This window comes from Pholcus phalangioides, unplaced genomic scaffold (genome assembly GCF_987345545.1).
Source record: "Pholcus phalangioides strain wild (caught in Gottingen) unplaced genomic scaffold, Ppha-v1.0 ptg000017l_1, whole genome shotgun sequence".
NCBI classification, from domain to species: domain Eukaryota; kingdom Metazoa; phylum Arthropoda; class Arachnida; order Araneae; family Pholcidae; genus Pholcus; species Pholcus phalangioides.
The window spans coordinates 22,758,583-22,785,880 of NW_028301610.1; the positions used below are offsets into that span (position 1 = coordinate 22,758,583).

General features: G+C 35.4%; 1 protein-coding gene across 1 annotated transcript in view; it reads right to left on the bottom strand.

Moving 5' to 3' along the window:
* Invadolysin (leishmanolysin-like peptidase, invadolysin) overlaps window positions 1–27,083 on the bottom strand; it is a 294,325-nt gene extending 267,242 nt beyond the window's left edge. Inside the window, exon 1 of the mRNA XM_089246808.1 lies at window positions 26,882–27,083. Within this exon, the coding sequence (XP_089102934.1) occupies window positions 26,882–27,004 (123 nt within the window). The 5' untranslated portion in view covers window positions 27,005–27,083. The remainder of the gene's footprint in view (window positions 1–26,881) is intronic.
* Between the last annotated feature and the right edge of the window lie 215 nt (window positions 27,084–27,298).

The window sequence follows — 27,298 nt, forward strand, 5'->3', positions numbered from 1 at the left end:
ATGTACAAAGGAATATTCCACAACTGAGAACTACCAACCACATAACTAGCAACATGGATAAATCAGCTGATACGGATGGCATTGAAACGCGGTTTAGTTATCAACTAATTCATGTTAACCAGATGCGTTATGCATGTTTTTAGACCATCCCTTATACGTAATTGCTTGAACACGTTAACCCCAATTCAGTATCTTACTTTATTTCACAAACTTTATCGGTTAATCTATGATTCATATCGAGAATACTTCACATAATGGAAACAATAGTTTTCAAAGCATTTGTATGATGGTTAATAAGTAATTCTTTAGTTCCATTCATTTCGCGAAAATAGGATAAAACAGAACTTGATCGGTATTGCTCGATCTATTTGGTTGATTTCAAATACAAGGCTACAACAGAGGCAAAATGCCCAACGAGGTGTCTGAGAAAAATGTCCATAACAAATATGAGTGTCATATATTTCTAAAATACAGCAATGCAATTATAAAAACTAAAGACTATATATACATGATAAAATATTATACAATGCCCATAAAAAATTTATGATTGTCTTATTCTAAGTATGGATAGCTTCTCGATTTTCCCCAACATGTTTATTGTATTTCTTTTTGAACGCGTCAATTGTGTAAGAATTTACTACTCCCGGGGGTAAGCTATTCCATTTATTAACAACCCTATTAGAGAAAAATTCCCGATACCACAATCTAGTAGTGTTTCCCTAGTCAAAGCAGTCGATTGATGGCTATGGTGAATAAATAAATTCAATGGTGAATAAACTCCGCAGCTTTTGAATTTGAATACGCGCTCTTAGTATTTCAAACAATTGAATTTTTCTTCAAATCACAATCCATAGCATAATATTAAGAATAAATCGGCTCCCCCCCCCCCCCTGCTTCATCCTGTTACTCAGCTTTCCAGCTCTAGAAGGTTCGATTTCCACAAAGCATATTATATGAAAGCCTATACAAGGTGATTCAGAAAAGATGGGAAAACTTTAAGAGGTGATAGTATACACCAATACAATTAATTGTCAAAGAATGCATGGTCTAACATGAAGCGCTAACGCGTTTCGAAACGGCCGCTCCGCAAACGTTAAAACGGCATTCCTGTTGAAATTTATCGGGAGAAAAAGAACGCCATGCATGAAAATAAATGTTTAACCTGGGGAAGAAGAAGAAGAAACCGCATGCGCAAATCTACGTTAGTGAATAAAAGGTGCTCTGTGAAGTTATTCCAGCGTGCAACCGTTCTAACAGTTGTAACGTACGGAATAATGGCGCACTTTAGTAATACTGAAAAAGTAGACATGCATTTCGTTTACGGAGCTGCAAACGGAAGTACCACAGAGGCAGCACAAATGAACGGTGAACGTTGCAGCCAGGGGTAGTTGACCCTCCTGCCCCCCTCTAGTTCCGGCCCTGGATAATTCAACATTACCATATATCGTATTATTCATTGTACTAATTACGACACGAAATTCGTCTTCTCCTGAAAGTCTGAAATCTTAGAATGCCTTAAAGAAAGCTGGCGGAGTAAGAAAACATGAAGTAATATATTAGAAAAAAATATGTACTATCACAAGAAATGTTGGGAAGCCGTTTCTACATTTATATTTTTTTAGTAGAAAAACGGCTCCAACATTTCCTGTGATAATTCATATTTTCCGAAATCGCTCAATCTACAGTATTTTTGATTATTACTAATATATTGATTCATGTTTTCTTACTCCGCCAGCTTTTCTTAAGGTAATCGAAGATTTCAGACAGTAGTGGTGTTTTGGGTCGTTCTGGCTGCGCCGGTTTTAGGTGAGACAAATTTTGCGTCGTCAATAGTACAGCGAGTAATACAATATGGTTCTGTTACATTATCTATTTTTGATTCTTTTTCCATATAATTTTTTATTAATCTTCCTCCTAACCTTTAATCAAACCACCAGAAAAAAAAACATGATTAGACAAAAAAAAAAAAAATCACTTTTTTTTTTTTATTTGGAATTGTTTACTACCTATAAGATAGTTATAAACTGACACTATTCGGACGTATGTAGCACCCATTCTGATGGTGTGTGTATATAAAAGAAATTGAACTTTTTTCTTTTCCCCATGGTCCATATATCCCATATTATTTTATACCAAGTCTAATCAAAATACCTCCATCAGAATGGGTGCTACATACGTCTGAGTAGTGTCAGTTTATTTATAACCACCCTGTACAGCTACTCCATAGATCGTGCTATCATATATATATTCCTGATCTAAACACAAAAATAAAAATATTGATAGCATGTGCCACTTTGATACCTTTTTACAATTTTATAGCAGTAGGCACAGTCCAGTTTGACAGTGAAATTCTGCCAAATTTTACAAGAATATCTATCATAGAAGAGCATTTCAAGTTCGCGTCAATGACTGCCTCTCTAAAATACTAAATGTCTGCAGTGGATAGGCGGGGATAGTCATGAAAGGCTGCCCGATAATGAAAGCTGAGAGGCATGATGATGGTTACGTTATTGATACTGGGGGGAACAGTGCCCCTTATGGTCCAGTGGTATAATCCAGGTATCAGTACAAGGACTTCTACACTGCCTCGTTCACCGATGGCATATCTACACATGTAAATTCCATCCCTTTATGGCAGTTTTCAAATGATGTCAAACTGTTCTGCCGTGCATCGGATAACACTTTATTTACTGATGCTTGTCAGGTTCTGTTCGATTGGAGCATTTAAAATCACCTTTTGACAGCATCGAATAAGAGGCGAATCATGCAAATACGTCGTTGGCAGGTGTCCACTGTTTATACGTTTAGAGAGAGATGAAGTACTCCAAGAGCTCTCTTCATACAAGAGAGAGAGAACTTGGATATCACTCTTTCTAATAGCTACATGACATGAAATGACCAATGGATGCTCAAACCGATCGCTATTAGCGATTGGCGGTATTTATACGAAGGTGTGAGCATCCACTGTAATCAGCCTCCACCAAGGGATCTCATAAATACCGGCATCAGACCCTCCCTCAGCCAAAGGCCATCTACTACCCTGAGGACCAAGCTCGTCAGGTTGTATCTTCAACATAACACATAAACCACTGTTGGTATTTGAATCATATATAAAATATTTACAAATTTTACACAATATGGATGGAAATTAGTTAGTCAAAAATAAATTTTGAATAAAATTTCTAATAGCTACAAAGCGACTATGAACAAGTTAACACGTTTTCAAATTTCTAAAGAAACTGCCATTATTGATAACATTCCTGAGGTCCCCAGCTTATTACGTAAAATGTGATTTTGTCATGTTAGTATGCAATTTTTCTGCGAATGAATCTTTTTTTTTTTTGTGGCTAGAAGGCTGATGAAACTTTCGAAGTTCAATTTATTTTGAATTACATTTTCTGTCGAACTGTATGGTGACGTTAGAACTAAACTCTATCTTAGGGCGTTGCTGTCTACAAGCAATTTAGAAAAGCAATGCACGGGGGCTAAGAGTACGCACACAACATTGATGCAAGTTTTTTCTGTTAAAATGAAGAGAAAATTTGGAACTCTGAAGAAAGCAAAGGCCGGTCGAGCCCATAAAAGGAAGAAAAGGAGTGATTGCATTGAAGAGTCAGGGAAATCACAGAAAAAACTTTCTAAACGCCATTGATAAAGCGATTCTCTCAACAAATTTGACCATGCAACGAGAAGTCATCTGCCTAACCAGGATACGGTGAAGATTGCGTTCAGTGTGAAATATGTAAAGATTGGTGGTATGAGCAATGCTTTAGTTACGAAATTACGAGGACATTCGTCTGAAACTACTGTAAAATGTTTGGGTGCGTATTCTTACCCAAGAAAGAGAGTGAAAAAAGAGTAAGCGCATTCTTCATTCTTTGAAAGAAAATTTATAACTCATTCATTTATAACCATTTCAGACCCTGGTGCTACAAATGTGTGGATTGCTTTTTCTCATTGTATAATTTTTTCTTTTGACCTCAGGGAGTTAAGCCGACTTAAAGGATTGTGTAAGTTTTGAGTTAGCCATATGGTGAATATGAACTTTGGGGCTTTCATCTGAGGGAAGCACTTGAAGTTGAACTTGCAGGGAGGTTTTTAAGATGGCTTAAAGTTTTTAAGTGCCTCCGGAAAAGTGTGATTTATTACATAAAATTTAGTCATAAAATTCTGTAAAAAATTATATGTGAAGATGAATATATATCCTGCATCTCTTGGCTGAAAAAAATTGAACGAAGGGAATTATTTATTCACAAAAAAAAAATTTAATTAAAAAAAAAAAAATTTAAAAATAAATATTTGCCGAAATGTATGCTTTTAATGCAATTTAACTTGACTGCCGCCTGGCAGTCAAGTGGTTAAAGAACTAGCTTCTCACTGTGCAGGTCTGGGTTCGAATCCCGGTTCGGGCATGGATGTTTACTAACACTAACAAATTCCCTGGACGGATCATGCTGATCCCTTGGGAATACGTGAGGATCACGTTATTAAAAAATTTAAAAAAAAAAAAAAAAAAAAAAAATTTGAGTGTCAAAAATGCAAAATAATTTTGAACATTCCAAAAAAAATAAATGCTCGGGTCTGAAAGGAATACTACAGCTTTAAATTCTTGCATGATTATTCTTGATTTAAAAAACTTTCAGAAAATTTTTGAGACACTCTCTTCGAGTTGCATTTTTATCGTCAAAAATCCACAAAGGTGCGTACTTCTACCTTTCTACCTCCCCCACCAATAGTTTTTTCTGTACTTGATGAAACAAAACTTAAAAAACTTCGTTGTATTAATATGTTTGTCTATGTTAAATATATCTCCGATATAGAAGACACATTCGATCTCAACTTTTCTGTATTTACAAACTGGAAGTTTGAACAATGAAAAACTGTTTGAATGCACACGCTTTGATGAGTGGTAATTGAAAGATCTGGAAATATCAAGGAAACTGAATAACGCCAATTCATAACCGAGAACGAAGCAGATACCCATACAAAGAGCTGCTAACCCGAGCAGAAGAATTTCGCGTGTCAAGACGCTGTTACAAAAGCCCTAGAAACGGGACCGGAGAAAAGGATACTAATGAAATGGTCAATTCTCCAGGGTGTACGGTTACGCGAGAACCGTCCGCGATAAGATTCGACGGGAAAATTCCAGTGAATTTATGAAACTTCTCGAAGATTAAAAGCAGGGGGAGAATGGATGATAGAACTTGCCAAAAGCGAGGGAACATTAAGCAAAAGACTTTTCCTTCGTATCTCTCTCTTCTGAAGTTAATAGAGAACCACGAATGAGTGAAATCACTTTGTCTCGTTTAAAGAATGAATAAAAGTAGGAATTTTAAATTAAGCTCTTCTTCAATCACGAGAGAGAGAAAAAATGAATAGATGTAGGACAAAGGGTTTGCAACAAAGAAAATGAAAAAAAAAACTGACTTATTTAGCGAGATGAACAGGACTGTTAAACGAGCGAGAAATATTTTCTGACAGCAGAGTTGGCGAGAATTCTTAATTGAATCAGAGTTAATTTGACTAATCTTTCTATATGTCTGGGGAAATAATATCCTTATTCAATTGTGAACCAAAAACTCGAAAGAAACTGATAGGAAAAATACTGGCGATGATGTGAGTTCAAGGGCAAGCTCTTTACAACGCACCGAATGTTTCATAGCATAACTCTTCGTATTTGTAAAAGATAGCTAGGAGCAGCTCCCGATGCGTTGCATAAGAATCAGAAAATTGCAGCTTTAATAGTAGCAAATTCAGTGATTTGTAGTTTATAATACGGAACAATGAGTTAAAGAACACTCCGAGTTGTGCGATTTCTTGTGAAAAATGCACATTTCATAATTTCATGGGATTATTGCTTAGATGGTAGAGATTATCAAGCGATGAAAAAAATTAAATATAAATTTTTTTATTCTTTCACCTATTTATATGTAAGAAACTATACTGATTTTTGATGAGCTACAGTTTATAAAAATGAAAACGTAGCCGTGATTTAGGAAATAGAATCCAAGGCTTGTATGGTCTGACATTTTACAGGTGTCATAAAAAATTTCATATTCGAAGTCCCGTGTTATTGACAGTCTCAAGTTCGATTAATGTAATGTTCTTTGATGGCAATATACTTAGTCTGCAACTCAGTTAATTTCAACCCACGGATGAAAGTTGTTTTCTTGCCGCCAAATACAAGCAATTTATTGCTTTCGATGGACAGAGGTGTTATCAAAATATTCAAAGCGTTTAACACACGTCTTTCATTTGCCTAGATTTTATTGAATAGTCTATTTCAAGGACCGAATTGTAGTGACAAGGCTTAGCAGGAATACAGGAATGGACAGTTCATATAATTATATATAAGCGGTGTTTCTCAAAGTGTGCGCCACAGCTACTTGTGGCTTCGCCAACCTTTCTCAGGGGCGTCGCAACGAGCTGGAGGTATTGATTTTCGTGTGCCTATTTACGCTTTGAAGTGGTTCTTTTATATACATGGAAATATCTACTAAACTAGGGAGCCGCAGATGAACCATGAATTGGGCAAGGGAACCACTGATATACAGTATATACAAAGTCAAGATTCCGATCTTATATTGACGATTACGATTAACTTTACGATTTCGCAAATCATTGGATACTTGATTTACAACGGCCATTCCGCGCAACCCCGGTGGATTTATTTATAATGATGTAATCGCTAAGACTAGATACTGGTGGACATCGCCAACTGTACAAACTCTGACATCATAAATTCATTCAGGTCACACACAACACTTTTCAACACGTACCAAATCGTTAGAAATTCCCCATAAGAATGTTTATGAGGTGCCTGCACGGTGTAGTAGTCACAAGGCAAATTAAATTGCATGAAGTCATAGGAAAGTATCGTGGTAGTACACCCATAGTAAGAAGAAACAAAAAGACGTCTTTTTCCTTTAAATATTAGTCCCAATTAACTAATGAAGTGATCTCTTACTTATACGTTCCTCTCAGTTACAAGACGATTTTCTGTACTCCCAGTCAAAGATATAACATAATCACGCCATTCACTTATGCGCCTCACTCTCATTTATGCGTCTTTTCTTCCTTGTTCTCTTGCACCGACGTTAAGTGAGAGATCATTGTATTAACCTTTTGCGATCCAGAGGTTTTTCGGTACAGTTCGTACTTTATAGCGCCTCCCCCGCAATGAGGAATGCCCCCTTTGCGGTTTTTTTTTTTTTTTTTTTTTTTTTTTTGTATAGCTTATGAGTTCTGCTGAGAAGCCGAATTCGCAGGAGCCTTCCTTAATCGTGAGGGGGTTGTTTCCTGATGCGGTGGACCGCAAAAGGTTAATATGTATTTTTATGCAAAATCGTACTCCGATTTACGTGGTTATCGTCGGTCCCTCCTATCGCGTAACTTCGGGGTATTACTATATCTGGCTTTATTTCCTCTCATTTTATAGACCAAATTTTCTCGCAGCTAACTAATCAACAATCCTTCCCATTCGTTGAATTGACTTTTTTTTATTTAGACTACGCTGGATTAATTTTCAGCAACGTGCACTTTAATCAGCTTAATATACTCACACGCATTCCATTTTTTATCAAAACGCAACAACTGTTTTTAAAACAAAAACTTCCATTAAGGAATATTAACAAACAACGCTATTATGATAAATACAAAACTATATTTAGTACTGTGTGTGTATATATAAAATAGATATTTTCTTCAATTAAAAATAGTTACAGAAAACAAAACGCGCAAAGCTATGTCATTGGATATATTTCCTGTCCACTTTTCTCATCCGGCTAATTTTCCCACATACTGAAAATACACCAACGCGTCCTATGATATCGTGTATGATTTTTTTTTCAGGGCTTTTAATAAGAATAACGAATAATAATAATAATGAAAAAAAAATAGATAATAAATAAATGAGGAAAAAAACAGGTTATGTCCGACTGGGGCTTACGCTGATCTTGCTCGTAGACCCTATACACAGAGTCGGTTGTTGCCCTCTGAGGACCAACAGCACTAATAGGCACAGCGTGGAGCAATACAACATGGCTGCAATTGCAAAACTTACATATGGTAGAAAGAAAAGAGAAAGAATGACAGCGCCAACAAGAGAAAAAAATTTTTTTATCCCACAGGTAGGTAACGAAGCAGTGAACAGTAGAGCCAGGGATACAAGAGGAAATGCATAATATAGGAAAATTCACAGAGCGTGAAGTGGTCGAAAGAGCCGATGATGAATCAACATCTTTTATGCTTCGTTACATCGACAGACAATCCATGTATGAAAAAAAAATTACACACATATCCAGTAGTTGTCACTGCAACGGAAAAAAAACCAGTGATTGTCCATTTATCGATCCTTCGACACCAATGTAAAAAATCTCATAAAAGTTTTGAAAATGTCCATGTTGAATGCAACAATAAAATATCGGACGGACATATTAACCCTTTAAGCGACACAACAGAAATCACTAAATCCGCTTCAAAATGCCTTTTTTTTTTGTAATGAGGTAGGCTTTCTTCCGATTTTCAGTAGGTGCAAACTAAGGGTTATAAGGCAGTGTTTTATTGAGAAATCCACTTCACAAAATATCAATGGTAAAATAAGTGGCTTTTAAGGAGGCAAGATATCTCGTCAATGCCACTCAAAGGGTTAAATTGATTAGTATCTTGTTGCATAGGTTCCAATCAATGTTACCCGAAACATTAATTTTGAAGAGTAATTTCATTCCTCTCCAAGATTTCAAGGGGTAATTTTGTAAAAAAAGAGGGGTATTTTTTTATTAAAAAAACACAAATAACTCTTTAAAGAAATAAATAAAATTTGAAGGAGTATTTTCACTCCTCAACAAAATTCGGAGCAAAACTGAATTTTGACGCGAGAATCATGCATGCGTATTGGCAAATTCAGGTGCCAATGCTTCCGATTTATCTCTGGAAGCCTTCCGATATTTTAGCCTTATTAAAATCTTCCAGTAGGAAGCTAAGTTCTTCTGATTTTTCGTATCTTTATAGAAGGGTTCCTGAAAATCCTCAAACTATGCTTTGCAAAAAATAAAAATTTTTAAAATAATTTCCTCGGTCCTTGCAATCCTAGGATCACTATGTTTCTTCGACAAAAGTACAGGAAATTGGGATTTCAAAAAACTGGAAATCGTCTATTGATGCCAAAAATGAGCGAAGTTGCCAATTATTTCTAAAATTAACAATGCTAGGAAATAAAGCACTACTGCTAATCACGGTGGATTAAAATGAATTACACAAAAAAAAACCGTTTAGCACGACGTATGAGAGTTAAAAGATTAATATATATATATTACAAATACAACGCCACAACAGGCAAATTGCCCAACGAGGTGGCTGACTTAAGAACATCATGGATCCCCGAGCCCTACCTACTACTGCTAAACCACACATGCACCCCGCCCACACCCCTCCCCCCCCCCGCGGAACCCCCAACGAATCGGTACATGCGGGAATGTGCGTGTACGTGTAGTGAAACCTGACGAAGTTTATTTTTGTCTCTCTGTAATGCTTGTTATGTGTAGTGCTGCCATCTGCCACCAGTTTTTCTAATTATGAGTGAAGTGTTATGATTGAATGATTTATCGTTGTAGGACTGTTGCTCTCTGTGGCGAGACTTTTTAACGGGGAGATCGGCTCGCATTTGCGCCTTGAAGTTGGGAACCACAGAAAACCAACTTCAGCCGACCACCACTGTGGGGTTCGAACCCGGATCCTCGCATCGCGAGTCCGTCACTATAACCACTCGACCACCACAGCGGCAATTAATATTCATATTTTTTCATATTATAATTTATAAGTTGAAAAATACTTTTAATCCTTGATTTTCGTGAAGAATAAAAATTCAAATGGGTTTCATTGAAAATAGTGGTAAAAAAAACATTCAAAAAAAATTCGGGACGGCCATAATTAAGAAAAATACAGTAATGTCCCGAAAAAACAGGTTCTATGGTCACCATTTACAGTCCATACACCCCTATTTTTTTTATTTGTATGACGTTTTTTTAGCAGCTAAATATTTCGTCACGTGACAAACTACATATTTTTCAAGTCTGGATATTGGCACCTATGCTGTAAAAAAGACCAGCGTTTCTCAATCTATGGTTCACGACGATGGCACAGGTGGTCCCCACGCAAAATCGAATAAAATTATAACAATGAAAAATTATTCAATTTTTGTAATTGATATTAGTAATATTCTTATGGGTTCAATTAAAAATTATACCTTCATACTTAATGTAACATTACCTAATCATAAATAAAACTGGAAAATAATGAAAAACCTAAATACGGAATATTGCTTATTGCAGTCAAAAAATGCAATTTAAGACAAATTTGCTAATTATCGCTAAAATAACCGAGAAGTGGAAAGTAAAACGCACATCACAATAAACAAATGTTGAGAAAAGAAAACATTGAGAAAAATACTGAAAATAATCTTAAATACGGAATACCACTAATTGTCACCAAAAACCATCAGTTTAAACCTTGTCATAAGTCGGCAAAATCACCAATTCTTGCTAACGTTGCTAAGAAATTACCAGTACAAACTAACAAATGAAGGGCTACTGGAAATTGCAGTTAATTGAAGTGTAAAGATTTCGAGATAAAAAACATTGAACATCACATATATATGCGTGATTAATATATTCACATGGCCTATAAAATTATTATAATTTATGTAAATTATGAAAATTATTTATTCCCGATTTTAGTAAAATTCAAATAATCTTCGTGGAAAGAAAAAAAGAATTGTGTATAAAATCTTGCATTTATATGCCTTGTAAAATATAGGGCATGTAGTCACACTACTAATGCTGTAAGCTAGTAGTCCGGGGAAATGTTCCAGACATTTTACTGGTCCTTGGATTAAGAAAGGTTGAGAAACGCTGATATCGACAATAATTAACGCAGCTTAATCACTTGGTCATCCCTTCCCCAGACATTTTTCTAAAAATATTCCAGTTTGGGAATATACAGGGTGCATAGCAAACGGGGTGTTGGCATTTTACTGACGAACCGTTTATCCTGGAGGTATACTTTCAATTCGAAAAAGTTTTCAAATAACGTGCAGTACTCATGTGTCATTCATGTTTCAAGGGGTTTTGTATAGTTTTTATAATAAAAAAAAATTTACTTTTTATACACTCCCCGTGTGTTCCTAAACCCAATTAGAAAGTTGTTGCTCCATCTCTCCTGATGCCAACAAAATAATTCCACGTTTTTAAGTGCAATATTCACCGAGATATTACCGAATTCGAAAAACAAAGGAAAGTTGGGGAAAAAACAGCTCTAAATGCAGAAAAACAGTTTTACCCGGTTATTTATTTCAATAACTATACAACCTCTTGAAACATAAATGACACATCCGAGTACTACACGTTATTTGAAAACTTTTTCTCATTGGAGGTATCAACTAGGATCAACGATTCGCCAGTAAAATGTCATACCCTTGTTTGCTCTATGCACCCTGTATACAGTATACATAATCAATATGAACTCTTGGTCTATAAAACGTAATATGTACACTATAGAGCTTCTCTTAACCGAAAAAATCTTCCTCTTATATATATATACACACAACACAACAGCCTTTCTCAAAAATCTCATTCCTTACTTCAGTGTTTCGCGAAATTTTTACATCAATTTTTACAATTCTGAAATAATATTCATTTTTCTGGGCAGTCTTTTTCATCCAAGGATTTCTTAGTCAAATATTGAGGGAACTAATGTCACTCTGGCTCTCATTTCATTATTATTAAGGTCTTTGTTCTGTTCTGAAACCCATGTCGCGGCCTATCTTTTAAGAACCACTCACGTACACATAAAAAGTTTTCTAGAACTTTAACAGTGGAAACCCCAGCTATGTCACGGGAAACTCGGTTGAGAAACATCTTTTGATCTTATGTTGCTGCAAAATACAGGGTTAGCATAAATGAATGACCGGATTTGAAAAATTAATATACTCAAAACTATTACGCATACAAAAACAGTGATACATGAAAATAAAAGAAAACATTTCAAGTTTTTTTCCAGTTGCAAATGTTCAATGTGTGAACCTTTTCTAACACGACAAACACCTAATCTGTAATCAAGTTCATTCCACACACTTCGTACTCTGTCAATGATTCTCAATTTTCTTTTTTTTCTCAACTGTTCATGGTTCTTTAAGCTGAGTTTTCGGCATTGGTGGTTTATAAAAAATGAACTTATAGGACGCATCAGTGCTGCACCTTTGACAGTGTAAAACTGCAAAATATGTGCAATGAACTTGATTGCAGATTAGATGTTTGTCGTGTTAAGTAAAGTTCCCACATTAACCATTTGTAACTGAAAAAAAAAAAATAAAGAACAACACATTCTAAGTTATGCATCACTGATTATGTGCGACAGTTTTTAAAATATAAATTTTAAAAAAATCCGATCGTTCTCATTTATGCTAACCCTGTATATGTACAGAAATTCGTAGTGTGTGGCTCTTACAAAACTATCCTTTTTATTAGCAATTTATCAGTCTAATCTTTAAGTGATACAGTAGAAATTCTATTAACAGGCCTAATTGGGAACAAGGATTGGTCGGTTTAGAGAAATTCCCGTTAAACGAGGAACCAGTGTATAATTAATTACGTGTATGTGCATTATGTATATCGAATTTATTAGATAACTCATGGGGGAAATACTGAACTAACACGAATACTGTTTAAAGATTGAAGCGATGAATTGCAATTGAAAATTAAGCAATTATGTATGCAGGGGTGCAAGCGCCCTTCATCTATTTCGGAGGAGCAAATTTCATTTTTGGAGCAGAAATTTTGAAAATGGAGCAGAACTAAAAACGAACTATATCTGCAATAGGCCCTATAAGGAGTAATTTTTCTGTGAAATGCCAAAAGTTTTGCCAAAAATGGTTGAAACAAATAATTCTAAATAAATTTCCTTCACAAATTAAAATCCATTTAAATTTTATCTGAATTATCTTATCTGTCACTACTAAAACATGCATTACTGAAATGACGAGTAAAAATTATGAGACTCTTTTCAAATTAAGCAACATGCATACTAAAAACCTAGGCAACAAGAATTTCTGCTGCTTGAACACCAAAATCTTATTCATCCTGATATAGCAAAAAAAGTGCGTGCAGAATATAATAAGGGTTTCCGTGAAAAAAAATTAGCTTCTCACAAAATTTAAAGGAATTATTAAATTTAAAAGCAAAATGCAAAAAACGAGGAAAATATAAATACCTTATTTACTTAAACAATTTCTCAACCTAATAGCATGTTAATAGATTACGAATCACGAGTCGCTTTCAGAAGTTCAGCATCTCAATGACAATTTTTTTCAAATATTTCATGTCCTTGAACATAAGATTTTATATGTCTTATTCCATTAAAGCATTGGATGGACAGATTTTTCAATGTTCGAACAGACTTTTATTTATTTGTTAACAATGAACTCTCTTTCACTGTCTGCGTTACCATGTGCTAAAGATAAAAAAGGCCTTCACCAAAACTGGTAAAATTTTGAACTTTGGGCTGCTTTCAAGGTTATAAAGTTTGAATATGTCTGCCCAATATCTATTTATTCTCTGAATTGATTTCACTTCTTGTAATTATTTGCATTGTAGTGCAACCCATTCATCACACATAATTAATAGTTCTGTTGGTGATACAATGTTGAGCAACATCCCAGCAATACGTGAGGGAGTAATGAGCACATGCTCCTAGTACAAACTCCTTCCTTTGACTATTGTTAAGAGCATGCCCCTCCACCACCAATGCAGTGGCGGACTGTGCGGCCATATTGGGCACCGCTCTAGGAGGGGGTGCCAAATGGAATTGAAAGGGTGAAAAAAGCTTTGAAAAAAAAAACACCGTCAGTAGCGCCAAAAACAGATTCCGCATGGGTTGAAATTCTTTCCCTCGAGCCGCCCCTGTGTTCACCAAATCCGGATTTTCGCAATGTGAAATTGCCACGATCGGCAACTGCCGACGATAATCACACGACCGCATAGTGACTAGATGACAAAACTATGAATATTTTAGCTGGAGTTTTAACAGATCCCATTTTTTTCCAATGATCTTCGAAAAATGTCGGTAATTTAAACGAGTAAACCAATACTCTTTTCGATGTATACGGTCTTTGAACGCAGGTTGGCAGCCGCGAAATTACCGTAATTTTCAGTATATAACCCGCAGGAGAAAAAACAATCTCCGAAATCGGAAAATTCGGCATATTCATTCAGGGACTTTGATAGCCCGCCGGTTAACCAATAACAGTATAGGACTTTATACTTCAAGGTAGTAGAGCTACTTTCCAAGGTCACGACATAACGCGATTATGGTAGATGGTGGGAAGTGAAAAAAAAATCCAAGTTTCTCCCTCCGTATTTTCATGCTTCTTTTTCCTAAATTCCCGGTATTTGACGCACTACAGTGCATTAGCGGTACCTCCGCGAACCAGAAACAAGAATTGGCGCAAATGCGCAGGGATTCGGCGCACCATGTAGCAAGAGAACCGTTTCGGCGCAGTTTGGCACAGCTCTTGCACCCCTGTGTATGTTCTACAGAGCCGATAGAGATTTGCATACTAAAGAATGTGAGTGTAGTAATTTGCATTACTACTGTGTTTTTATCAGAAATTTCATGATTTGTAGTTAGAAGAAATGAATAATATGAATGAATTTTGTTTACAAATTTTTATTGAATGATTTTATTTTGCACATTTTTTATGTTCAGTATTGATTGATACAAAATCTTACGAAATAAAATCAATAAGAATAAGTATTAGATTTGTCATTATATTTTTAATAACCTAAAGGATCTGAAAAATTTTACCAATATTTAAAAAATGAAATGATAAATAATTATCACTATATTTTTCCTTTTGATGTAAAACTAACATCTTGAAAATTCAAATACAGGCATCCGTTGCTTTACGCGGTTAATTTGTTCCACAAAATAGTCGCGTAAAACTAAATCGCGTAAAGTGAGTTGAATTTAGCATGGGAAACACAGGGATAGGAGTTGGTTTTCTTTAGAAGGATTAAAGAAATTGAACCAACAGCAAAAGGGAATTTTTTTAATGAATTATTTAGACAATATGAATGAATTAAATTAATACTTTTTCTGTCTTCCCTACTTCTGATTGATTCTAGTGAGTGTGTGGATGTTTTCTTTCCTGAAGATATGATAGACTAATGACACTTTTTTAATGAAACAGTCGAGATTCGTCTGACAAGCAGCATTTTTCGTCTCCTTATAAAAACTTTAGTAGCAAAGCCAGAGAATTCCGCATATTTCTCGCAAATATGAAAATTGTAGTTTCACTGAAACCGCTTTTTTCGATTAAATTTCTCATGACATTGTCAATTTGTTACCAAATCTTGTTCATCAGTGAGATGTATCTCAGAATTTCTCTCATATTTGTCTCACATCATCAAATCCAACGTATTTCGTCTTTAAAAAGGATTTAGCTATGAAAAATTTAGCTAAAAAAATAGCTATTATATATCTTCAATTTGCAAGCCCATTTCCAAGATTAAACTCCAAGCCGAATTTCGCAGGGTGAAATTCTTGAAATCAATTTTTAAAAATCGCGTAAAGCGAAGGATACCTGTAACATGTTTTTCAGGGGCGGTGATTACGCCGCTAAACCACCACCCACCTCAAGGATGAAGTAATTTCCTTAAAATAATGTAGAAAATAAAAAGCGGCCCCCCCCCCCCACAAAGGGTTAAACCATGATTTGAAGTCGGCATCCAAAAAATAATAATCTTACAGAATGCACAGAAAAAAATGCTGAAAAATATCTAGAAAAATATGAGCCCACGATCAATGAAAATTTAGAATTGATGAGAATTTGAAAATCATAAAAGTAGTACATAATTGCGGAATTAATGAAAAATTCCAGAATTAATGGAAGAAAATTTATAAACAATGAAAGAAAAGCCACAATTATTAAAAGAAAATTGAAGATTAATAAGAAATAATAATTCCAACATTTATGAGAGAAATAATTCCAGAATTTATGAAAGAAATAATTCCAGAATTTACAAAAGAAATAATTACGGGATTAATAGAAAGCTTTCAATAATTTAGGGGGGGGGGGGCCCAGTTGATTCGGGCCCTAAGCTCAGGACCCGTTCGTTTGCCTAACCATTAGGACGCCACTGACTAGTTTCACAAATTTTGAAAACCAAACAGTTGTTATTTAGAAATATTTAACAAGCGTTTTCGAATTCGAAATAGACCCGTGAGACACAAATTTTATCTTGTTACTGAGCTTGGGTTGTGGGTAAAATGCCAAGAATCCCCCGTTCTGCTATATTCGCATAATTCAATATTTTTCTACGAAGCTGTGATAATCTCTGAAAAACTAATTTCATAGTAATATTTCACTATGAAAATACCTGACGGATTGAATGAGATTGAATGTACAGTGTGGTCATAATATATTATAACTATGCTGATATAGGAGCCTTTATCGGCCGTAAAAATCAACTAATGAAATTTGAAATATAGGTGTTTCCTAGTATGCGCTCGAGAATGAGAAGAGAAACAAAAGTCTAGCGCTCTCGCGGTTCCAGCAACAGCATTTCGAAAACTTCAAATGACACCACTCACTTTTATGCCTTGCAAAATGATCGATGCAATAAAAAAACCATGAATGATGTTAAAACGGTACGTATAGCACCATAAACGACAACGCAGGACGCAGACAAAGAAAGAAAATCTCACCAAAGGGTTGGTGCGCTAACCGCTCGATTGGGGAATACCTGCATATCTGATCGAGATGACCGCCGAGCGGTTAGCGCACCAACCCCTCTGTGAGATCTTTCTTTGTCTGCATCCTGCACCGGCGTTTATAGCGCTACAGGTACTGTTTCGATGCCATTCATGTTTTTTTTACTGCGCCAATCATTTTGCAATGCATAAAAGTGAGTGTTGACATTTGAATTTTTTTTTAATTCTGTTGCTACAACCGTAACCACGAGAGCCAGAGTATTGTTCCTCTTCTCATTCTCGAGTGCATACTCGGAAACACCTATATCTCGAATTTCATTAGCATTAGTTGATTTTTGCGGCCGCTAGGGGCTCGTATATCAGCAAAGTTATATCATGGCTACCCCGTAAATCTCCATCGTTTCACCAGATGTTCTCTCGTCCAGCTTACTCTCGGTCCCAGTTAAGGGAAGTTCTACTAAACTCTAAATCGTGTTTTCACACTTTCACAAATCTGGAAGATTTTACTATAACAAGCTTAATATATTCATTCCCTGTAGAAAGCAAATCTCATACAGGGTCTGATTCCATGCACTACTGATAAATAGCAGACTTTGCCATCGTCGAAATTGCATTACTAGACCGATGTTAGTATTCAAATATCTTATGCTGGTTTGTTCCATGCCCTCTAGCACTTTTTCGTTGTTCCATATAAAAGCATAGAGAGAGAGAACACGCTTTCATCACATGCAACCATTAATGGACTGCATTGCTTGGATAGGGTCTTTCAATGTGTCTGTATATATACATTTTATGCTAGAAAAGCGACATAAGAGCTAATGGTTTGATGGATGAGAAGAGCAGGGAATAGTTAACATCGAAAGCAAATACGTTTGATGCGAAGCGAAATTGTTGGGGTAGAGGAAGATCAGTATATGGATTGTGGCAACGACCATTCAAAGTACCAACGATTCCAATTCGAAAGAGGATCTTTCGATCCGCTAGATCGGATAAGTCCGCATGTGAAGAGCACGAGTCTGAATTTTTCAAATCGAGAAATTTTTTGAAAAATGCGAATATTTTTTGAGATAAAAAAAAGAGTGAACTTGTCCTCTATTGTCTTATTTAACCAATAATTCTTTCATTGAAAAATGTGAGCATGTTAAATAGTGATCAGAAGGGCCGAATTTTTATGATCTAAAGATGAAACGTCGTTGCTGATAGGTTAAAAAACCTGAATTTCAAGTTTTTTAACCGATCAGCGACGTTTCATCTTTAGGTCATAAAAATTCGAACCCTAGTGACCACTGAATCACTGATCATGCTATAAGGACTTAATAAAAACCGATCACTCGTTACGAGTTGGACAAAATCCACAGTCCCGGTCCCAAATATCGCCATGATGGAAAATAATAACTATTACCAAATAAGTGTAATTACCATGGGGGTTATTCAATCAGATATAAGCAGACAAATGTTTGGCTTAACTCCGCTTAAGCCGACTACGATTTACGACTGTTTTTTACAATTGCCCGTGTGTTGCCAGTTCTAAGAATTTTTCGACATTGTTCATGTGTATTTCGACAATTCTTTGTTCTCTATGATGGGGTCCCTTTTATGCGTGGGGGGGGGGGGCAGGCAAAAGAAGAATGTTTGAAACGTATTGGCCGGCTTATCATTTTAGTGGCATTTCCAGGAAAAGTCTTTCAGTATTTTCATGGTTAAAAAAAAAAAGTGGATATTGTCAACACTTAATAGGGATAAAAATCTTATGTACTGGAAGTTTTGATATTGTCTGTTGCGGAGAATGTTTTGGCGGAACAGTTTAACGATTTCTTGGAAAAGGAATAAAAGAAAAAGAGCATGGTTTAGACGCTGAATATGTGATTTAGTTTTCATCGTGAGTGTCGACGGCCGTGAATGCAATGGCTCCACGCGAACTTCATATTTTAACTTTAAAATCAAAAGTTGAAATTTTGAAAAACTAGAATCAAGAAAACTCAAGAATGAATTCGCCAAAGAATATGGAGTTGCACAAAACACTATTTCAACATTTGCTAAAAATAAGGAAAACATTTTGTCAGCATTTGAATCTTATGAACTAAGCAGAAAACGCATAAAAAAAAAAAAACAGAGTTCAGCGATGTAGAAGCAGCAACTCTTTTGTGGTTCGAATCCGCTCTATCTCACTCAAATCCATTAGCAGTAGTGCCTTCTTAACGTATGGGCCCACCCGGGGGCCTCAAGAGAAGAGGGGCCTCACAAAAAGGAGATATGGTTGAAATTTTCTAGAATTTACTAGGTAGGGCCCCAGAAAAACCACTTGGCCCGGGGGCCCCATGATGCTCTTAAGACGGCCCTGATTATCAGGACCAATAATTCAAGAGAAAGCAAAAGTGTCTCAATCAAGGTTATTTCACTGCGAGTAGAGTGGATGGTTGACCCGATTCAAAGAGCGCCATGGCATTGTTTTTGTGCCATTTCCATGGCATTGGAAAGTTTGTGGAGAGAGCATATCTGCATCTCAAAAAACTGGTGAAAATTAGAATAATGATATTCTCAAACCAATGATAGAAGGGTATAAAGATGCAGATGTGTTTAATTGTGATGAGAGAAGATTTATTTTTTCGCCTTTTGCCTAAACTCTTGCCTGAAAAGGAGAAAAATATGAAGGAGGTATAAAGAACACAAAGATCGTTTGACAGTTCTTTTGGCAGCAAAATCTGACGGTTCTGAAAATTTTAAACCGTTAGTTATTGGAAAATCAAAAACCCGCAGTGCTTTAAAAATGTTGAAACTCTTTCTGTGGACTATGAGGCATGGATGACAGATTTTTGAACGAAGGGTGAGGAGCTAGATAGAAAATTTTCAAGAGGGGAAAAGAGAAAATTTGTTTATTTTGGATAATTGCACTACTCATCCAAAAATAACGGACCTTTCAGCAATCAAATTATGCTTCTTACCACCTAATTCAACAGCAGTTTCGCTACCACTTAAGTATGAAAAGTTTTACAGAAAATTACAGACCAAAAAATTTGTGAATTTGTGGATGTTGGAACCGGTGCAAAAATTTGTTTTAGATGTTGAAATGATTGATCCTGTATGGAAGTGTCTCAGTCACGAGTGCCACTATTCGGAACTGCTTCAGTCATGTTGGTTTCTGTTCAGAGTCTTTCGAAAACGATCATTTCTCTGAAGATTCCTCTCCGATTACGTGTGGAGAAAGCATAAATAGCGCTACGGATGATTCTACTGAGGATGAATTTGTGAACATTGACTCATCTTGTAACTTCAGGACTTTTAGAAAACGACGATATTCTAGAATCAATCAACTAAAGAGTAAGTGCTTCATCTGAACTTTCTGTGATTCTATTTCTTCGAAACATGAAGTAGTATCTGCACCATTTCGTCATGATGCATTAAAAGCTGTAGATGTGATACGTCGCTTACTACGCACTCGGGAGAAAGCCGAAAAATCGCGGGATAAACTGAATAGTGTAGAAGTTTTCTTTTCTCTTCGGAAAGAAAAACAAATATACTTGATTATTTTCATGAGGTAAATTTTTTTTTATATGTCTAGATTCTATTATGAGACCACCCCGAATTAAAATTAATGAGAATTAGCATTTTATTTAATGGAATTCTTCGAAAATGTATGTAATTACGTATACGAAAACGATCGCACAAAAATTTAGAGTAAAACCCGGCTAACTCGACATCCGCTGAAGTAGAAATGTTTGTCGGCACTTTTGGGGTGTCGAGTTACCGAGTCTACTGTATTGGCTTCAATAGACTAAACAATGAGCATTTTTGTCGGATTTTGCACGTAAGATACGGGACGTATGGTCACCCTATTAATAAGGCATAGGACTTTTATTTTTGATATTAATGCAATGATACATATGTATGACATGTCAATCATTTAATCCCGTTTTACGACCCGGTGCTTCCGTGTCGTCCGCCTAAGTCCTGCTCCTCAGTGGAACTGAAAGTTGATGTAAACGTTAGACATGCCATAAAATGTTTAGAATTCCTAGCATATCCAAATTCCATCTTGAAATCTCAAGAATGCGATTGCGTATCAGAATAAAAATAAATAAAAAATCTAAATATTTTCTCTTTTCAACATCTCATGTACTTAGAGTATTTTCTGTTGAATCAATTCAAATATAATGCAGATCCTTGAGAAAAAAAATTTCTTTTCGAAGGCGTATAAACATAGTGTTTGTATGCATATGTTGCTATGCATTACATATATATACTCATCTCGTATTAAATGTAAAAAGAAAAACTGAGTTCGGCGGAAAAAATATATATTGCACATTTTTTACTTTAAAAAAAATAATGGAAAAATATCTATTCGTACATTTAATATTTATTAATCTTTCACCCGAATGCTTGATTTTCGAATTCTTAAATACGTCAAACAAAATTGACCCAAGACAAGTATATAAATTTCTCTCCGTGCTATTAATATAAATTTCAGTTTTGCTCTCTCACTGAAAGTTTTCAAATATTCGACTTTAATGGAAACTAGTCATATGTTTCAAATGAAAACTAAATTGATAAGAATTAAAATTGAAAACTTTGATGCTCTATTAAAAAAATAAATGCATTAATATATCCATTTAATAATAATTATTCAACTCGGCGGTAATGGCTATTTAGTCTGTGAAACACACAACCCAGATAAAAATATTTTATCAAATTTGACAAATCGATGGAGAATTATAGTAGTACATAAAAGGCGCAGAGCCAGGACGATGTGTCGGAGGGGGACAACTCATTTTTTATCGATGGTCACTACTGTCCCGTATTTTGCGGGACAGATTCATTTCACCATATTATCAGGTTCCTGGGGAGCGGGCGATTAACCCCCTTCTGAATCCGCGCCTGGTACCTAATTTTATAGGGTGCCCCATAAATTTTGAAGGATTTCAAAAATTCATAAAAAAAAAATCAGCAATTGACGACGGGGTTGCGCTCTCAGACTTGTCGAAGTGTGTTTTTTCAACACAACAAAAAAAAAATAGTTATAATTCCCGTGGATAAATGGCTCTATTTGGCACCACGTTAACAAAATACATGGGAAAAGTATCTAGATTACAGAAATTTCACCATATGTGCCTTTTCTACCAGAGTCAACATCGCAGTCTTAATACGCAGACAATAATACAACAAAGCCATAATTCAATTCTCTCTTATCTAAGAATTTATTCATAAGTAGTTGATTCCCATCGTCTTTTGAAGAGATTAAATTTGCTCATTATCAGGAAACACTGTGCAGCGCCACGAATCGGCTATAATAGTAACTTTTTTTTCGTGTCAGAAAAAAACAGACTATTTGACAACTCTATGGGCGTAAACTGGCGTGCACACATCAATTTGTTGATTTTTTATAATCCGTCCAAATATATGAGACACTCTATTTTTGTTCATTCTCGAGAACTCAGCCACAGATTACAAGCAACCAGGCCCGTAGCCAGAAATATCGTTCGGGGGGACCCAAAGTGATAGAACAATAGATTTGGCAATCTTTTTCCCTTTTTTCGGTCATTTTCTCAAATTTCGGAGGCGGACCTGCAAGGAACCATTCAATTCTGAAGGCCGCAAATTGAATGTTATCTCGTTATCTTCAATGCTCGATTGTAGCTTCTACTAGTTACGATGGCATGGTCTGGTGAAAAATATACCTAAAGCTAACAGGAATCGGTCCCAAGGAAAATGATCGATTATTTTGCTCGAAATGTTTTTTCAGCTACAGAAAAAATTCAAATACAAAATTTAGAAGTATTTTATTAATGTCTACAACCAATTCCTAAATCACATGTGGCCCGCTATCTTCAAAATGTTCAGCGACGACTACTGATCCAAAAACCACTAGGACAACGATTCCATAAAGTTTACTCACTCGATTATTTACATCATTAATGTCTATATACTGTATAAACGTATTCGTAAGACCTTGAATCATTGTTTTGCTCTAGAACTTTCTAGAATGCAGGTCAAAAGCACGAACTTTCATCAAACGAGTATATTTCTTTCATATATCGTGTCTGACATTGACCTCAGAAGTTTTTTTCTCTTTTGCTTTTCTCGGAACTTATGAGAAAACGTGGGATTTCAACTTGATAAAGAGCAACTGATTTGTATGTCGCCCACAATCTGCTTAGGATTAGGTCAGGGCTTTTAGTAAGATCAGGATTGGAACTATCGGGGACAAAGAGGGCTCGCGGGCGGCAAATTTTAGGGAAAACACAAAAAACGCAGTTTTCAAAATTGAATTGCAAAACTGATGATTTTTACAGTGCAGGGGGCGACAAAAATTATACTTACGGCCCTGAAACTGATTTATATATTATTATATAAAAATAACACCAGACTTCACTCAAAAAATATATAATATTTTAAAAATTAAGTTTACAAGAATGGTCAAGATCAATCCCACGTGATCTCTGGTTGAAAATTCGCCAAGGACTCTTTTACATGAAGAGTCTTTCCGACGGATAATTGCAGTTGAAAAAAAAATTCCGTTGATCCAGAATTTCGGCGTTAAAAACCCTAAATTATTGATTGAACGCTGCCGGTAGCCAGCGGGGACGACAACCAAACAAACACTAAGTTAGCTCGAAGTTCTTTGGAGATTCAATTTTAAACTTTCGTAAATGGCATAATACTAATTTCAACACTATTACCAGCTGGAAGACAAATCCCACGGCTTGTGCGAGTTGATTCCAACTATAAATAATGAACTAACGATTTAATTATTTATCATTCGTTAGTTTTTTCGCACCACTGTCATTTTGGGGAAGGCAAATATCTTAATACCCGATGCCGGGATCTAAACTGTACACAATCGAGTCATGCACATTTGTCAAGACTCCTGCCATAAATTACACACAGACAAATATAATTGTACAATTTAAATTGACTCATTCCTAGGTCATCACACATTACCAGGAGTGCAACAAATCTGAAAGGATCAGTTCATTCCAGATTGAATTAATATCAAACATTTTTCAATCACACTATCGATGACTGTCCTTTCGAGAATCTTTTAGCAACCGGGTGGTTAGGTTAACTAAAATTGCCGAACGGACTGGTCGGTATAGAAAGGCTCCGAGATCAACACTAAATTGAATTGCATTTACATCGTATGGGATTTTCGTTAGATTCATCACGTGGGAGAGCCACCAGTTGCTGTTGTGGTTTGTCACACCACGATCATATTATGCAAATGAGGGCTAATTAGACCAGACCATACGGTTCATAGTCAGTTTCGATTGGCTTTTCTTCAATGCTGTTTACTGAGAGATTGGTAGAATAAGCACCTAACGGGCCTACCTTTTCCCCAGAGATGTACTTATATAGGACCTACTTTTAGTGGGAAGCACACGATTGAAGGCTTGAGGTGAGGGCACAGGCAAATTTACGGCTTTGCCGCCTGCGGGCAATTCAAATCTTGACGCACTTCTCCCGTTCTAACTTGTTCTTAATCACCAATTACTATAATTTGAAACACCCCTATGGGCTATAGTCCGCGTAGTTCCCTGTAAATAAGTCTCTAGGCGCAGGGAATCCAAGAAACTATGGTTATTAACCTGCAAAAACATTTTAAATTAACAAATTGATTAAGTCAGCATATGAACTTTTTTTTCAATACTTTAATTTTTTACAAAAATAGTAGTTTTTTTATCGTCCTGGGGAGGGACTCCCTTTCTCCGTTCGTCGTCAAACTGTTTCTGACAATTTAATGGTCCTTGGATTCAGAAAGGTTGAGAATCGCTGCAGGCAACTTGATGATTATTAAATTCAATTCAAACGTTGTCCCTCGTAGACTTGGTACCACGTTCAAGGCTCATAAATTCGGGTTCTACAGACCAAAATCTTGACAGGAACGAATGGTAATATCCTAAACAACAAAGCGAGAAAACATAATTATACCTAACCTTAACTTCCAACCTAGAATTCACGTTTCGCCATAGAGCTGTGATTCTCAAAGTGTGCGTCACGGCTCTTAGGGGAGTCGGCAACCTTAGTCACGGCACTGAGCTGGCGTTGTTGATATGTGCCTGTTCAATGTTTTGAAGTGGTTTTTTTTTACGTATTCCGGACAGCTGCGGAAAAACATTGCCTAGGGCAAAAGGAGCCGCGGTTGACAATAGTTTGAGAATCACTTCCACAGAATGCAATTTCAGTTCAAATATTGATCCCATTGTCTTTTGCTTTCCATGTTCTTTGTTCAAATTTACAGTAAGTGTTTCAGCATAAAGGACAGTGCGCAATGAATTTGAATTTTGTACTTACTTTGCTTATCAAAAATTATCAGTTCGTAGAGTTTAAACAAATTTTATCTAAATCATTTCTTGTAGAAATTTAAATCTACTCAACCCTCATCATATCATTCATGTAGATCAAAACTAATTACCAATGAGAATATAAATAAAATGCAAATGATAACTATTTTCCCAAAAAAATGCCCTAAAAAGTTTTTCACAAATCAATTTATTTTGCAAGGAGATCAAACAATGGCTTATATACCCCACACCCCGAAACAGGACCCAAAGCCAGGGTTTTTCACTGGCTTATCTCTAGTAAATTTATAATGAAAAAACCAAAATGTATTAGGAATCATTCTAGGACACCACATTTACTAGAATAGAGCCTTATCTGCCTCTCCAATGTTTGTAAGCTGTGACTATATATAATAATTTTTTAAAAGTTATAAAAAACAATTCTAAGGTAAATTTATTTAAATGGATAAAATTTGAGTCCGACTAATGAAATTTTATGCTACAAATTGTTACCATTAATATAAGATTTTTGAAATTCAGTCTCAAAAAACATCATTCAAGAACGAGATGTTTCAAGCAAGAGGTCTTAAAAAAAACAGAAGAGAATGTCTCTAAATTGTTGATTTTCTAAACTAATATCTTTGCATTGATTTATATTATTGTGTGACAATAGCTCTTACATTTTGAATTCAAATTTTCCAATTACACTTCTATAAAATGAATTTTAAGAAATTTTTGGTGCTTTTAATTTTCCACAATTTCTCTTTTACGATTCAAATGCTTCGTATTCCAACAGGTCAAACAATATGAGCTAAAGCCTGCCATATAATAACTTCCTCACAGACTTAATATCTACATTGAACTCATGCTCCCCACACTCTAAACATTATCAATAACTTTATTCCTGTGTTAGTACCTGCTTGTTGCGTTGAATGCAATTAAATTTAAAACTTAATTGCATATTTAGCTTATCTCGTATAATACTCAATCTGTATAGATTCATTGCATATCAGAGGCAATAATGAACAGATATTAAATAGAGTAAAATCAGTGGCAAAACTAAAATAAATTAAACACAACTTGGAGATCTTCAATACTTGATTCCAATAGAATTTTTACTCATCATGGAAAAAATTATATTCCAGTAGCACCAACAATTTGATAATCCATTCTTGTTGTTTTTAATTAATACGTTGCTTATAAATTAAAATATATAAATGATTGTCAATTATATCGAGTCAAATCAGTGACAAAACTAAAAGAAATTAAATACAACTCCCAGATGTTCAATACTCGATTCCATTAGAAAATTTTTACTCATCTTCATAGTATTTAAGAAGGGAAAAAAATTATATTCCAGTAACACCAATTTAATAATTCATTCTTTGTTGTTGTTTTTAATTGATACATTACTAATAAATTAAAGTAGATAAATGATTGTCAATAGAATTTTATTTATTTAATAATCCCTGTTCAGTATAGCAGGCTTTTTATAAAGAATTTCATCCCAAATAAATTAAAATTTTATTTAGTGTGGAAATTGAACAATTGATATTTTTCCAGCAATTACCACTTGTGATCTTCAATGTAAATCGTGGAGTTAATGGTAAATTAAAATTTAATTGAGGCAATAATTTTTTTTATTTTGCACGGCAGATCCTTAATTAATGAGATTTTTTGTTGTTTCATTCATTAATAAATATTACATTCTTTTTCTTTAGTTCTCTTAGAGGTGGAAAAGCATTTTATTTAATTTTTTTTTCTGTGGCTAAAAACGTCAACAATACGAACGTAAACATTAGATGTGATTTTTAGAATACGATAGAAATGTTAAGTTGACTCACCTCTTCTGGTGGTGGATGTTTATGACGGCAAAATTTCGGATGTTTATGTGAAGATGTAAATGGGATTAAAGTTAAAATAATTAAAGGTAACACATGCACAAGTTTCCACTTGAAACGAACCATCTTTCCGCTGCCTTTACAACATCTTTTCGCCGATCCAAACTGACTAAATACAGGAGCAGACGAGAGAAAGCAGCAGAAACCGATTGATGTTGCTAGGGTCGCTGCTGCCATCTTCTGTCTAAAATTATCAACATAATCGGGAAAATTTTTTTATTTATTTGAGAAAACAACCACTACTACTATTGTACACCTGCTCCATCAGCGGGGCAAGAAGAATTCCGATATAAACATGACCATATAATTTGAATTTCTTGGAAAAAATTTCCCCTGTTTTTCCGTCATTTCAGCGATGCT